This window comes from Musa acuminata, chromosome BXJ2-10, assembly GCF_036884655.1.
Source record: "Musa acuminata AAA Group cultivar baxijiao chromosome BXJ2-10, Cavendish_Baxijiao_AAA, whole genome shotgun sequence".
NCBI classification, from domain to species: Eukaryota; Viridiplantae; Streptophyta; class Magnoliopsida; order Zingiberales; family Musaceae; genus Musa; species Musa acuminata.
This window is the reverse complement of record NC_088347.1, coordinates 37,154,706-37,168,239: the sequence shown is the minus strand read 5'-3', so window position 1 is coordinate 37,168,239 and position 13,534 is coordinate 37,154,706. Positions and strand designations below refer to the sequence as shown.

Sequence of the window (13,534 nt, the reverse complement as noted above, 5' to 3'; positions counted from 1 at the left end):
GTCGACACACATCCACCTGAGGCAAGATCGAAAGCTCCTCAGCTTGTCGTAAGTGTTGACGAGGTTACGTGCATACGACACCCTGCTAGGTAACAACGGCTCGATGCTACTATTGGTGGTCGCTTCCACAATGATTGATGGTTATCTTAATTTAAATATATATTACATGTGTCATTATATTAATTAATCATTATGAGTTCGCATACCAGGTAAACAAACTCTTACGTCTATTAACTGAAACTTGACGAGAGGAGCTTATATGCTATGTTTTTTAAAATATAAAGATTATTTTAGATACGAGTAAATCATAAAAACTTAAGTGGTTGATGATTAAAATCATATGAACTAAAATAGATTTTAATCCTATCCTAATCATTGCTACTACGTGTATAAATGATCATTCATTGGTCAATTGCACGAGACGGTTACTAAACACATTAATAATAAGGCTCCACTCGTGGCATTAGTAAAAATAAAAAAAATGATAAATAATCTTTATGCATAGAGATTTCTTTTCAACTTATGGTTAGGGAGGATCAAATTATAAAAAGAAATTGAATTAACGAGGTCAAACTTTTTTTTTCTTCTTTATAATCTAATTCATTTTAGATTGATCTTAATACAAACTAATATCACATTGGATGTTTTAAAATATTTCAGACGACAAGAACAAAGGCTCCTATCATGATTCGAATTTGAACTAAGTTAGGCTGATCAACCACAACCCTTTTGGCACTTTACCAACTTTAAGAGTGATGAATGAAACCTCTTAGCTAAAACTATCAAGATAAGAAATATTGAGCATATTTGGTTAGGTGCCTTACATAAATGAGAAATGAGGGAGCCGTCCAAAAGTTAAAACCTGTTTTTGGAAAATCATACATTCATAACTATATTTTAATTTAGAAATTTGTTAAACTGATTCCATCAGTTACCTTTCAGGTTCAATCAATGATCTAATGATCCAGTGATATATGGCTTACCAATTACTACGACTTACCATGCTGAATATGATTTTGATAACTACGTTGTAAAATGCATGTACTTATGCAATTATTCTTATTATTTCTAAGAATTCGAATTTGCGAATCCAATATATCGAAGATACACTTATGATTCCCATCCACATACATTGCACGTCATATATCTATTGCCAATCCATCCCCTCGCATGTTCAAAAGGAAATAGGAAGAAGACAGCCAAAAACACGAGAGAGTGTTTTAGGATCACGTGTAAAACGTGTGCACCTGCCAACCGCATGCCACACTTTCCCGTACAAGACAAGAGACGCCATGCGATTCACGTGCGCCGTAGAGTCCTCGTATAAATAGATGTTAGGGTTAAATGATTAATTACCAAAACTCATCTAATCTTGTGTATGTGACGACGGCATGCGGATAAGTTGTGTTAGGTGAAGCAGTTGTTTTAGCTGACTTTGACTGGATAAGCACTTTTTGTCGCCGTCAGTCAAGTATTGCTGAGAATAGAATAGTTTCCTCTTGCAGATTGCGATGTATTTATGTATTTTCTGGGAAATTAGCCACTTCTATTGTCTTACTGTTCTCAAGCCATTATTATATGCCTCAGTAAATCCAATAAGGATTTGATCTGGGCTTTCTAATTCTAATTCCACGGACGTTACCTTTTATACGAGACCCTTTACCGTGAGTCAGTGATTCCCACGCAAGCCCGTGCGATTGACGAATTAGAGGACGGGTAGCAGAGCGGGCTTCGTCAAAACTGGTGAGAAGATTTTAAATCTTGCGCTTTGGAACGCCACTTGCGTCGCACGTGCTTTCACCAACCCTACCCGCGTGGAGAAAATAGGGACCCGCGGCGGCGGCCCGTCTCGGTGACCCGAACGCATAACCGTTCAAAAGTTGCCGGGGCCCAGAGAAACGACAACTCTGGGTCCCACTTCCGCCAAGCGACTCGGCAAGTCAAGTGGGGATAAATACGTCATGCTCTGTAAAATAATAATAATAATAATAATAATGATAATAATAATAATAATAATATTATTATTATTATTATTTTCAATTTTTCCGCCCAACAACAACCAACCAGTAGAATGTGGAGTTGGTAAAGAACTAATACAAAGATTTTAGACAACACAATCTTTTCGGGATAAGATTATGACGTAAAATAAATAGCAACTTTTAATAATGGCTTAATCATCATGGATAAGTTAAATGACATACATTCAATCTTGAAAAAGTGTATATAATATATATTGTTAAATTAGTGTATCCACCACATTTGTTAGATTTCATGTTTATGTGTGAGCAGAGCTTCTTCTATACTATTCAATGTAATGACAGAAAGGAAAGATAATTAAGTTAGAATTTGAGATGGCCCTCAGTTTAATTAATGCAAACCTAATGACTTTGACTTAGAAACCACATTGATTTTGTTATCATGATCTACAAAACCCCAATTATATTTATTTGTCTTTAAATAAATACCAAGAATTAGTTGATCAATAGGGAAAATTCAAACTATTTATTAACATATTTTTGAAGCAGTCTGTCTAATTTAAGGAGTAAAAGTGAAAGCATAGAGCATGTTCTGAATACATCCATGGCTGAATAAACACCAGAAATTAAGGAACAAAGAAAAATTTTCATGAAATTTTGGTCCCAAGAGGTATAAAAATATTTATTATATTTTAAAACTTAATATAAATATATATACATATCCGATTTATTTGATCTTCATATTTATTCCTTTAAATTAATATTCATCAATTAACTACTGATTGACTAGGAGATGTTAAAATTCTAGTAATAATAATAATTATTTAATACTTTTTTTTTTTTTATCAATTATTATGTTTTTTTTTATTAATATTAGATTATCTATTAATTATATATATATGATTGAAAAGGATTTCCCATATTAAATTATATAAGGGGTGAAAGAAATCCGAATAATTTAATGGGCAGATATGGCTTCCTAAACTTTTCCTGGAATACCCCTCTTCAAGTTGTCAATTTTCCTGGAATATCCCCACCCTTCGTCTCACCCACCACCATCCCATTCTCTTCTCCTCCTCCATCCGCTGGCTCTCTATATATCTCCCCCCCTCCCCACATCCCTTCTCCTTTCTCTGCTCGACCATATTCCTGCACTTCTCTCAACAATCTCCCCTCAAAATGGCCCTCGCCAGCGGCGCCTCTCTCCTCCCCCATGCCCAATCTCTCTCCTCCTCCTCTGCCACCGCCGCCCAACACTGCCTCCCCTCCCTCCTCCGCTCCCCACGGTGGAGGCCCTCCCACCGCCCCATCTCCGCCGTCCACGCTGCGGAGCCCGCGAAGAACCCCGTCAAGGCCAAGGAGTCACCTTTGGTGGCGACGAGGCCCGGGAAGTGGGCGGTCGACAGCTGGACGTCCAAGACGGCGCTCCAGCTGCCGGAGTACCCCGACAAGGAGGAGCTGGAGTCGGTGCTGCAGACCATCGAGAGCTTCCCGCCCATCGTCTTCGCCGGCGAGGCCCGCCACCTCGAGGAGCGCCTCGCTGACGCTGCCGTCGGCAAGGCTTTTCTGCTCCAAGGCGGCGACTGCGCTGAGAGCTTCAAGGAGTTCAACGCTAACAACATCCGGGACACCTTCCGCGTCCTCCTGCAGATGGGCGCCGTCCTCATGTTCGGCGGCCAGATGCCGGTCATCAGGGTGCGCTCCCGTGGGAAAGAAGCCCTAGATCGCGTCGGTTCTCGCCGGATCTGGGATCTGACGGCCTGTTTCCTCTTTTCCTTCGTTCAGGTGGGAAGAATGGCGGGGCAATTCGCGAAGCCGAGGTCGGAGTCTTTCGAGGAGAAGAACGGCGTGAAGCTGCCAAGTTACAGAGGGGATAACATCAATGGCGATGCTTTTGAGGAGAAGTCGAGGATGCCGGATCCCCAGAGGATGATACGGGCGTATTGCCAGTCGGCGGCCACGCTCAACCTCCTCCGGGCGTTCGCCACCGGTGGCTACGCCGCCATGCAGCGCGTCACGCAGTGGAACCTCGACTTCACCGAGCACAGCGAGCAGGGCGACAGGTAGGCGACCTTATGACGCCAGTTTGAGCGATCTACGACTTCTTTTCTCGCTCTCCGTTGGAAAGGTCGGATTTTTTTTTCGTGTGTGTGTGATTTTACATTAATCTTAACCAAATATTGCCTTTTTGTTTCAAAATCTTATAAGAAAGCTACTTCCGATCTGATTCTGTCTCTTTCCTTTGTGTTTTTCTGGTTAACAAACATTTGCCTTTCTTTCCTCCAATCTTTTTCTCGTAATAGATATCTTTCTCGCAAATCTATAATCTTTGCCAGAGATTGTGGTTGCAATACACAAGCTTAAGATTAGAATCCCACGGTATATTGCTGCCGTGTATTCTCTTTCTTTTTTTTGGGTGGTAATTGCAAGATTTGGGCCAAGAAATAGATGCAAAACGATCCTTTTCCACAAACTTTCTTGCTTTCTTTCACCAATATATTCCATGAAAATGACTTCTTGAAGAATTTTGGACCTTTGTTCATTACTGCTCTGCTCCTGAAATATCTCTCTGTGGTCATCATGGTGGTGACATCCCCCACAGGTACAAGGAGTTGGCCCACCGGGTGGACGAGGCCCTGGGATTCATGGTTGCCGCCGGCCTCACAGTGGACCACCCTATCATGACCACCACCGACTTCTGGACCTCACACGAGTGCCTCCTCCTCCCCTACGAGCAGGCCCTCACCCGTGAGGATTCCACCTCTGGCCTTTACTATGACTGCTCGGCTCACTTCCTCTGGGTTGGCGAGCGTACCCGCCAACTCGACGGTGCTCATGTTGAGTTCCTCCGTGGTGTGGCCAATCCTCTTGGCATCAAGGTAAGAATAGTTCATGACATCTCTTGCTGCTGCAAGCTTCTTAGTCCACTAAGATTGTTTGTCCAAACTTATAATTTGATGGATCAATGCAGGTGAGCGACAAGATGGACCCGGCGGAGCTTGTGAATCTGATCGAAATCCTTAACCCCCAGAACAAACCTGGCAGGATCACTGTGATTTTAAGGATGGGGGCGGCCAACATGCGGGTGAAACTCCCCCATCTGATCCGAGCAGTCCGAAGAGCTGGGCAGATTGTAACTTGGGTCAGCGATCCGATGCACGGGAACACCATCAAGGCCCCTTGTGGTCTCAAGACTCGCCCCTTCGACTCAATTCTGGTAACATTTTGCATGTTCTTATCTAAATTTTTCTTCTCCTCCCACTTAAAAGATGTCTTATTCTGACTAACAACAAGCCTGCACATTAGAGACCACAACATAGCACAACTGCTTCATATGTACTTAGTACATCAAATTATATATTGATAGATTATATCATTGTTGCCTCACCAAACTCAGGCAAGTACTTGCAGTCTGTGGACCAAGAGATGCAGTGGGAAGGGACTTCCTACCTAACTGCACTCTACTGAATTATCTTATGGTCCACAATGTAATGATACTTGGTTTATTAAATGACCGATAGGAACTTAACGAGAGTGGTTGCGAAGGGACGCATTATTAGTGACTAACCAAAAGACATATCTTGAGACTTGAAGATGCCAAGATCTTTTACATTCCAAACAAAATGCTGGGCTGGTCCAATTGGTACAATACCCTATTTCTCAAAAGTTGAAGAATAAAGAAGTATGCAGGGGCATCTATATGAATTCTTTGTCTTGATGAACATCCCATGCACCATTGTCTTCTTGGATTCATGTGCTGTTGATTCAGAATTTGATCAGTATGGTGAATGCTAATTGCATGTTGCACCCTTTGCTCAGGCTGAAGTGCGGGCATTCTTCGATGTCCATGAGCAAGAAGGGAGCCACCCAGGAGGTGTGCACTTGGAGATGACCGGGCAGAATGTGACCGAGTGCATCGGTGGGTCACGGACTGTCACCTTCGACGACCTGGGTTCCCGCTACCACACCCATTGCGACCCACGGCTCAATGCCTCACAGTCTCTTGAACTGGCCTTCATCATTGCTGAGCGACTAAGAAAGAGGAGAATCGCTTCAAGACCCCTCAAACTGCAGAATCAGCCTAGCACTTTACCTTCCCTAGGTCTCTGAAGCAGAGGAGAATTCTGTAAAAACTTGTTGGAAGATCTAGAATTGTTCTTTCTGTTGCTAAATTATTAGATTTGGGCTTCTAAATGGTGTGCTTGGGTGTGATTTTAGTTTCTCTTGAGATGTTGTGCTTCTGTGCACCCCTAAGACATTTAATTTTGGTTTCTTGATATATGAGAATAAGAGAGAAAATAATGATATCATATTTTGATTGTAGATGGCAGTTGAAATATTTTGAGTATTGAACTTTTCCATCTTTAACATTGTGGTTACTATAAAACATGTCCATCTTTGATCTTGTTAGCCATGATCGTGTAGGACTGGTTCATCTACATATTTCAGCAAAAAGAGCCCTAAATTTTTTTCTTTGAGTAGTTGAAATTTTTTCTCACGTTGTCGATTGTGTTGACGGAAATAACACACATATTGTAGGTGCAGAAAGAAAAAATGATGCTTTCATAAGGTTAAAAATCAAAAGAGAAAGAGGGGGAGTAGTAATTGCTTCATCTTTTCTTTGTGTTATAGAAGGTTTTGTTGGGAAACAAAATGAAATACTAAGTAGAAAGGATCTTTCTCTCTGTTATGATCCTATCTTCTTCTTATTTATTGAAGTCAGAGAACAAAAACATTTTTGCAAAAGTTACAGAAGGAGAAATTAATATCAATGATAATAATATTATAAAATTATCTTTTAAACTTTATTTTAATATTATTTTTCATACGTACGTGGTATTTTCATAAAATCAACGACATGCGGAGAAGAAATAATATTAAAGTATAGAGATCGAAATGTTAAAAGTAAGTTATAGGAAGAGGTGAACTTTTGAAACATCAATTACAACTACACTTGCTTGGAGAAGTCTTTGCTCCCTCGTGTCCAATTTCAAAACTGATATTAGAAAATACATTAGGAATGACTCCTCAATCGCCACTTGGGAGGAACTTTGGATAGATAACATCCCTATCATTATGTGGCCAACATTTGTTAATGTTGAATTCATGAATTATTACAATAAAATTTTGATTTCCTGCATGAATCTGCTTAGAAACTCCATGATCTCTCGATCTTTATTTTCATCCGTTCTTGATTAAGGGGATTTTTAGCATTCATGTCTCGAATCCATCTTGTGAAGATTCTTGAATTTGGATCCTCACACCAAATGATAGGGCATCTTCTAACAGTGCCAACTGCTTGACGAGGGAGAGGAATTGCAACTATGAGCAGCACTGACCTAAGATCAAAATAGATTATCTACGTTTGATTATATGTCCAAAATCATGCACTCTCAACCTAATTCATGTCCCAATTGCAACTTGCACTCGGACTCTATCTAAAATTGGGTCGGGTTAGGATGAGATCTCAATCCGGCCCAACTTGGGTCGATTTTTAGTTGATTCGAAACCTATCACTATGACGATCTGAACTTTGTTGTGTACATATAGATGATATCAACAATTATATCGACATCAAATTTATTTCGACTTATTTACTGCATTTCTCTTAATTTGCAAACTGAATTAGCGAGTTGGACGACCAAAACATATCCACTCCTTTAACCAGGCTGCTTCTGGAACATTCCAAGCTCTCGTAGAACCAGCTAGTTTGTTCGTTGGAGTGTAAAAATATCTGCACGGGCCTCCCTGGGAACTTCTCTAGAACATTCCCCGCTCTCCAGAAGCTCGTACGGCGTTCCCTCGGCTTCCTGCCCAAGAAACCACCAAAGTGCCCCCTTTTGCTCCCCTAAACCCCCTCTATTTAAACCCTCCTCCCGCTCCTCTAAACCCCATCGTTGCTGCTCGGCTCTCTCGATTCCTTTTGCTTGCTGTTTTCGATCCCAATGGCCGCCATGATCGCCTCCAGGAGCGCTGCCCTCTCCAAGCTCGTGGAGAGGCTTCTTGTCTCCCCTGGTCGCCCTGTGGCAGCTGCCACCACTCGCCTCTTCAGCACCGGCACCCTTCGAGACTACGATGACGACAACCGCGACGTCGACCTCGAGCGACGCCCCGACTCCCCCGCCGCTGCTCACCGCCGCCGCGCAGACTCATTCCCCTCTCTTCAAGGTAGTCGTCATCTCATTCCATGTTAATTTCGTTCTCCCTCTCCGACCCCTTTCGCTCTCCCTGTCGTCGAGATGCTGAATCGAGGGTTTTGTGTGATGCAGAGGTGTTCGATCCGTTCAACCCGACGCGGAGCCTGAGCCAGGTGCTGAACCTGATGGACCAGATGCTGGATAACCCCATCTTCGCAGCGGCCGGGCCGAGCGGCGCCGCCGGCGGGCTCCGCCGCGGGTGGGACGCGAGGGAGGACGAGCACGCGTTGCACCTCCGCGTGGACATGCCGGGGCTGGGGAAGGAGCACGTCAAGGTGTGGGCGGAGCATAACACCCTGGTCATTAAGGGGGAGAGCGACAAGGAGGCCGGCGAGGAAGGGGAAGAGAGCACTGGCCGTAGGTATAGCAGCCGCATCGACCTGCCGCCGGAGTCGTACAGGTTGGACCAGATCCGAGCGGAAATGAAGAACGGCGTCCTCAAGGTGGTGGTTCCCAAGGTGAAGGAGGAGGAGCGCAAGGACGTCTTCCAAGTCAATATCGAGTGACCACCGTTCGCTGGTCACGGACATTGGCACAGCTGAGTATTCCCTCTGATGGATGCATCGTCGACAATAAGATTAGGAATGTAATCTGCGCTGTTTACCCTTGTTTTCGCGTCACCCCTTTGTACTTACCTTTGTCATCTATGTCGATGGAAAGATGGTGTGAGCGTTAATATCATTTTGCAATCACCTCTGTTTTGATGCACATTTTCTTGAACATCAAACTCGCTAACCAAATATGGCAACAAACGTGCGGAAAGGGTGGCAAGGGATTAAAAATGCGCCAACTCCTAAACAATAATTGTCAAACTGTCTACAATAAATGTAATAATCAAGAAGAAGGGTCTTTTTATCAGCGACATTAACTTCGTATAATTTGCTTATTGGTGCATGCCACACTCAGGCGGCAGTATGCTCGTGGCCCCAGCAGTCTTCCAAGCTCAAACAAATGGGTTTGTCTCAGCGAAAGGCAAAGGAAATATAAGGAATAAAAATACAGGCTTGGACAGGGAAAACAGAGCATAGTTCCCTATGGATGGAGCTGTGGGGCAAAGCAAAGACTTTGGAGTTTCCGGCCGTCCGCTTATAACCTCTATGCGCACCTTTTGGGGATAAGATTGAAGCCCTACCCACCACGGCCGACGATGGAGAAAAAGAAGAGCACAGTTATACTTACCTGAAATCAGTATGGTCTCTGGAAGCTGAAACATGTGGGTCCCACCACCCTCTAATCATCGGCAAGGTAGACGACGGAGCGACCGTTGAGGAGGTACACGAAACATTCTTCTGCTTTATGGAAAGTGGTCAACGAGAAGATGAAGCAAATCCCTCTTTGGCGTTATCTGCCCTCCTGCGACGCGAGTCCCCGGAGTAGTGATTGGTGGTCCCCACAATAGCGTTCCTGGAGGGCTCCGCACTGTTCTGCAATCATCTGACGGGTAGATGATCTTGGGCTGACGGAATAATTCGAAGTGGAAGGTCTGCTCTTCCGAATTAAATCCACCAATTTCTCACCCTTTCTCTTCATTTCTTCCACTTCCTCAAAAATATCTTTGAACTCTCTGCGGCGTGTGGGTGGCGGCGGCGATGGCGGCGACGAGAGAGGAGAGCGTGTACATGGCGAAGCTGGCGGAGCAGGCGGAGAGGTACGAGGAGATGGTGGAGTACATGGAGAAGGTCGCTGGCTTGGCGACGGAAGGGGAGGAGCTCTCCGCGGAGGAGCGCAACCTACTCTCCGTCGCCTACAAGAACGTCATCGGCGCCCGCCGCGCTTCCTGGCGGATCGTCTCCTCCATCGAGCAGAAGGAGGAGGGCCGCGGCAACCACGACCACGTCGCCGCCATCCGCGGCTACCGCAGCCGGATCGAGTCTGAGCTCGCCTCCATCTGCGGCGGCATCCTCCGCCTCCTCGACTCCCGACTCATCCCCGCCGCCGCCGCCGCCGACTCCAAGGTCTTCTACCTCAAGATGAAGGGTGACTACTACCGCTACCTGGCCGAATTCAAGACCGGATCCGAGCGCAAGGACGCCGCCGAGAACACCTTCTCTGCGTACAAGACTGCTCAGGTTTTGTTTCTTCAAACCTTGATCCGCTTTATCCCACGCCATCTGTCTCTATGGTTAGGGTTTGGGATCGGGCTGGCAGATCGCCTCGACCTTTAATGAGGGTATCCTTGATCTTTAATGGGATTTTGATTCTGGAGTTATGGGATCTGGCAGGACGTTGCGCTGGCGGAGTTGGCACCGACGCATCCTATCCGGCTAGGTTTGGCGCTGAATTTTTCGGTGTTCTACTACGAGATCTTGAATTCGTCCGACAAGGCTTGCGATCTCGCCAAGCAGGTTAGTAATCAGGATGCTCTTGCTATTATCTGTACTCAAAACAGTAGTCTTTGTGGTTTAGGTGCTCAATTTTCATCAGATGAATTTTTTTTTTTAGGATTTAATTAGGTATCCTTTTTTTTTTTTTTGCTTCTGTGTTTCATTTGGTTTGTTTTATAGTTGAAAATAGAATCAGTGGAAGTCTCCTTGATAAGGTAGCTTATGCTGGTTCCATTGGGAAAGCTCGAACAAGCCCCTGAAATGTTTCGATATTATTTGCAAAGCATTTGATGTGGTCATGGCCCAACACTGACATCTTCAAAGACTTGTCAGCGGCAGAGTTGAAATTTTGTGGTGTAGCTACATTGCATTGTAAGTTCTGAGAGCTTACAAGATCATATTTCAAAGATGAACTCTGTCTTTTTATCAAGGGACCTTTTTGGATTTATTAGTGCGGTCAAGACTTTCTTTCATTGGCATAAAATTCACTGATCTCGAACCTGTTGAAGATGCTCATCTCTCCCTCTGGTGTTTTTTGGTATCTCAAGCATCCAGGCATTTTTCTTGGACTTCTCTTGATCCATCTAATTCCATCGTCGCAATTAATGTTTTTGTTACTAGTTGAAGCCTGAGTAGCGTTGCTAACTGCGCATGACATTTCTAAGCTTTCTAACATGTGGTGTGGTGTGGTGTGACAGTTTATATGTTTGATCTTATGGAGCTTCTTGTAGTTTTATGAAGTTGTATTTTGTTCCAAAAGTGTTCCGAAGAAGTCTACACTCGTCATATCATGTACAAAGATTAGTAAGTTTCATGTTCCCATTTCTTTCCACTTACTACAGTGATGCACTCTCCAGGTAACACAGAGATCAGCTCTCTGATTTATTTTGATATGACCTAATGAGGCAATGTCATTATGTCTGTCGTTTTTTTCTAACTTTGGGGCATTCTTGGTTGATTTCTATTATCTTTTTTTGTGATGTTTTTGGTGGTCCAATTCTTTTGAATGGGATCTTTTTGCTCACTAGTTATATTTTTGGAACAACCAATCGTTATAATTGAAGAGTTTGTCTCTCTCTCTCTGCTTCTCTGGTTTTAGGCTTTTGATGAAGCAATTGCTGAGTTGGATACTCTTGGAGAGGAATCATACAAGGACAGCACTCTAATAATGCAGCTCCTACGTGACAACCTTACGTTGTGGACTTCCGACATGCAGGTGTTATGTCTGCTTCAACAAACATTCAGACACTTTCATTTAATTGCCATTGCTTGAAAACTTGTTTCTCATCCGATATCCTACTTATCGATGAACCTTTGTAGGAGGATGGCGTAGATGAGATGAGAGAAACATCCAAACCTGATGACGGCAATTGACTGGTTGCCGGTGCTGCTCATTGTGATTTTTAGGTGCTTCGGCTTGCAGGTTGCATCTGATATGGAGTATGTAACATTGTTGCTTGTCTATGGTATCTGACGGTGAACGATCGTTTGTTGAAGTCGACCTTTTCAACTTGTTATGTTTCCGACATCTATGGAATCTAATGGCTCTACTTTTACATGTAACGAGAAAACTTCTTGGTTGGCTGCCTGATGCATATGCACATACATGTTGTTGCTTCACTTCCATGAAGCTTGTTCATGTGGTGGGCTATCGGACAGGTGAGGATGCGAAAGCTTTACACACAAACCAGATGCAATTGCTGACTGAAGCCACTGTACCAGTTTCGCTATGCGGCAACCAACACAGATGAAATATCAGTATGCTATAGACGAGCAAATGTCCATTGTGTTCAGATCCCTATATTTATATTTTTGTAGTTACGAAAATAAAACGATCTAGTTTTTATGGATAGAAACATAAAAATAAAAAGTAAAAAAATAATTTTAAATTTGGTAGTGGATGATGTCACTGGCGTCGGCGGTGGCGGAACCCTCCCCCTCCCCCTCCCCCTCGAGGTGATTGGTGAGCATGAATCGAAAATGCGTCGGTAATGGCGGACCCCTCCCCCTCCCCCTCCCCCTCGAGGTGATTGGCGAGCATGAATCGAAAACGCGAGGAGTCGAGGTTGAGAGTTGGCTTCCAAGTGATCGACGAGCATGAATCGGAAACATGAGGAGTCGAGGTTGGTCCTCGACTCGATCACCCTATTGGGCGAAAACCTCGATAGCTTCCAGGTGATTACGTCGACACAATCCACCGAATTTGACACCACCAGCAACAGCATCCATGGCAAGTATCTCACTAGTGGCAACACAATCTCCTTGAATAGTGTTAGATTGCGCCACAGTAGGTTCAGTCGTATCTCCCCTGGGATCTGTCGAGCGTCGACCGTGATGATGTAGATTTCCGAGTTCACCAGCATTGCATAGTCCGGAGACGCTAAGATTTGAGTGCGCGGGAGAAAGGCAACGACGTGTTGCAGGTCCAGCATCTCCCCTTACAGCTTGTCGGGTTTAGCATCCACCGACACTAGCTCGTCCATCAGGATCGTTTGGGTGATGGTCATGCCCATGTTCCTGGCACCGATCACAGATATCTTGGTGTGACGTTGAGTGGAAGACGGTGACATCGCCTGCTAGATGGGGTGAAACAAGGTCCTGTGTATGTATGTCATCGGCGAAGGTGAGCTCCAGGAAAGATGACACCTTTATCTTTTCAGGGCGAAGCTATGAACAAGATTATAGAAGAATATAGATAGGGATTTTCGCTTGGAAGCTATCGGGGTTTCCGCCCAACAGGGTGATCAGGTCGGTGACCAACCTCGACTCCTCGCGTTTTCGATTCCTGCTTGCGGATCACTTGGAAGTCAACGGTCAGATGTCCAAGTAAGCGAAGAACTCATCAACATTCCATCCATCCATGGTCAATGAAGAGGGATGAATAAGTTGGATAGAAGGATGAAGGGAGGGCAAGTGAGAGAATAGGACTAGGAGATAAGAGAGGGTGAAGGGAGGGCAGGTTAGGGAACAGGACCAGGAGACAACGACAAGGTGAAGGGAGGACAAGGGGGTGTGGAAAAATGACGGACATGCTCGA

At 44.3% G+C, this 13,534-nt stretch overlaps 3 protein-coding genes across 4 annotated transcripts; all 3 read left to right on the top strand.

The window, feature by feature from the left end:
• The first annotated feature begins 3,086 nt into the window (after positions 1-3,086).
• Positions 3,087-6,299, top strand: LOC103969637 (phospho-2-dehydro-3-deoxyheptonate aldolase 2, chloroplastic). Its single transcript, XM_009383225.3, has 5 exons — positions 3,087-3,671; positions 3,762-4,039; positions 4,579-4,855; positions 4,948-5,193; positions 5,796-6,299. The coding sequence occupies exons 1-5, from the start codon at positions 3,156-3,158 to the stop codon at positions 6,084-6,086; spliced, it is 1,608 nt and encodes a 535-aa protein (XP_009381500.1). The 5' UTR covers positions 3,087-3,155; the 3' UTR covers positions 6,087-6,299.
• Positions 6,300-7,854: 1,555 nt separating this feature from the next.
• LOC103969635 (heat shock 22 kDa protein, mitochondrial) lies at positions 7,855-8,854 on the top strand. 2 transcript variants are annotated; one of them, XM_018819308.2, is made up of 2 exons: positions 7,855-8,147; positions 8,246-8,854. In XM_018819308.2, exons 1-2 carry the CDS (start codon positions 7,922-7,924, stop codon positions 8,677-8,679), a joined length of 660 nt encoding a protein of 219 aa, XP_018674853.1. In that variant the 5' UTR covers positions 7,855-7,921; the 3' UTR covers positions 8,680-8,854. The 2 variants fall into 2 exon arrangements, with proteins under 2 accessions (XP_018674853.1, XP_009381499.1); XM_009383224.3 differs by having other exon boundaries at positions 7,856-8,144.
• Positions 8,855-9,670: 816 nt separating this feature from the next.
• LOC135625544 (14-3-3 protein 6-like) lies at positions 9,671-12,055 on the top strand. Its single transcript, XM_065130480.1, has 4 exons — positions 9,671-10,242; positions 10,396-10,518; positions 11,597-11,713; positions 11,818-12,055. Exons 1-4 carry the CDS (start codon positions 9,763-9,765, stop codon positions 11,869-11,871), a joined length of 774 nt encoding a protein of 257 aa, XP_064986552.1. The 5' UTR covers positions 9,671-9,762; the 3' UTR covers positions 11,872-12,055.
• The last annotated feature ends 1,479 nt before the right edge of the window (positions 12,056-13,534 follow it).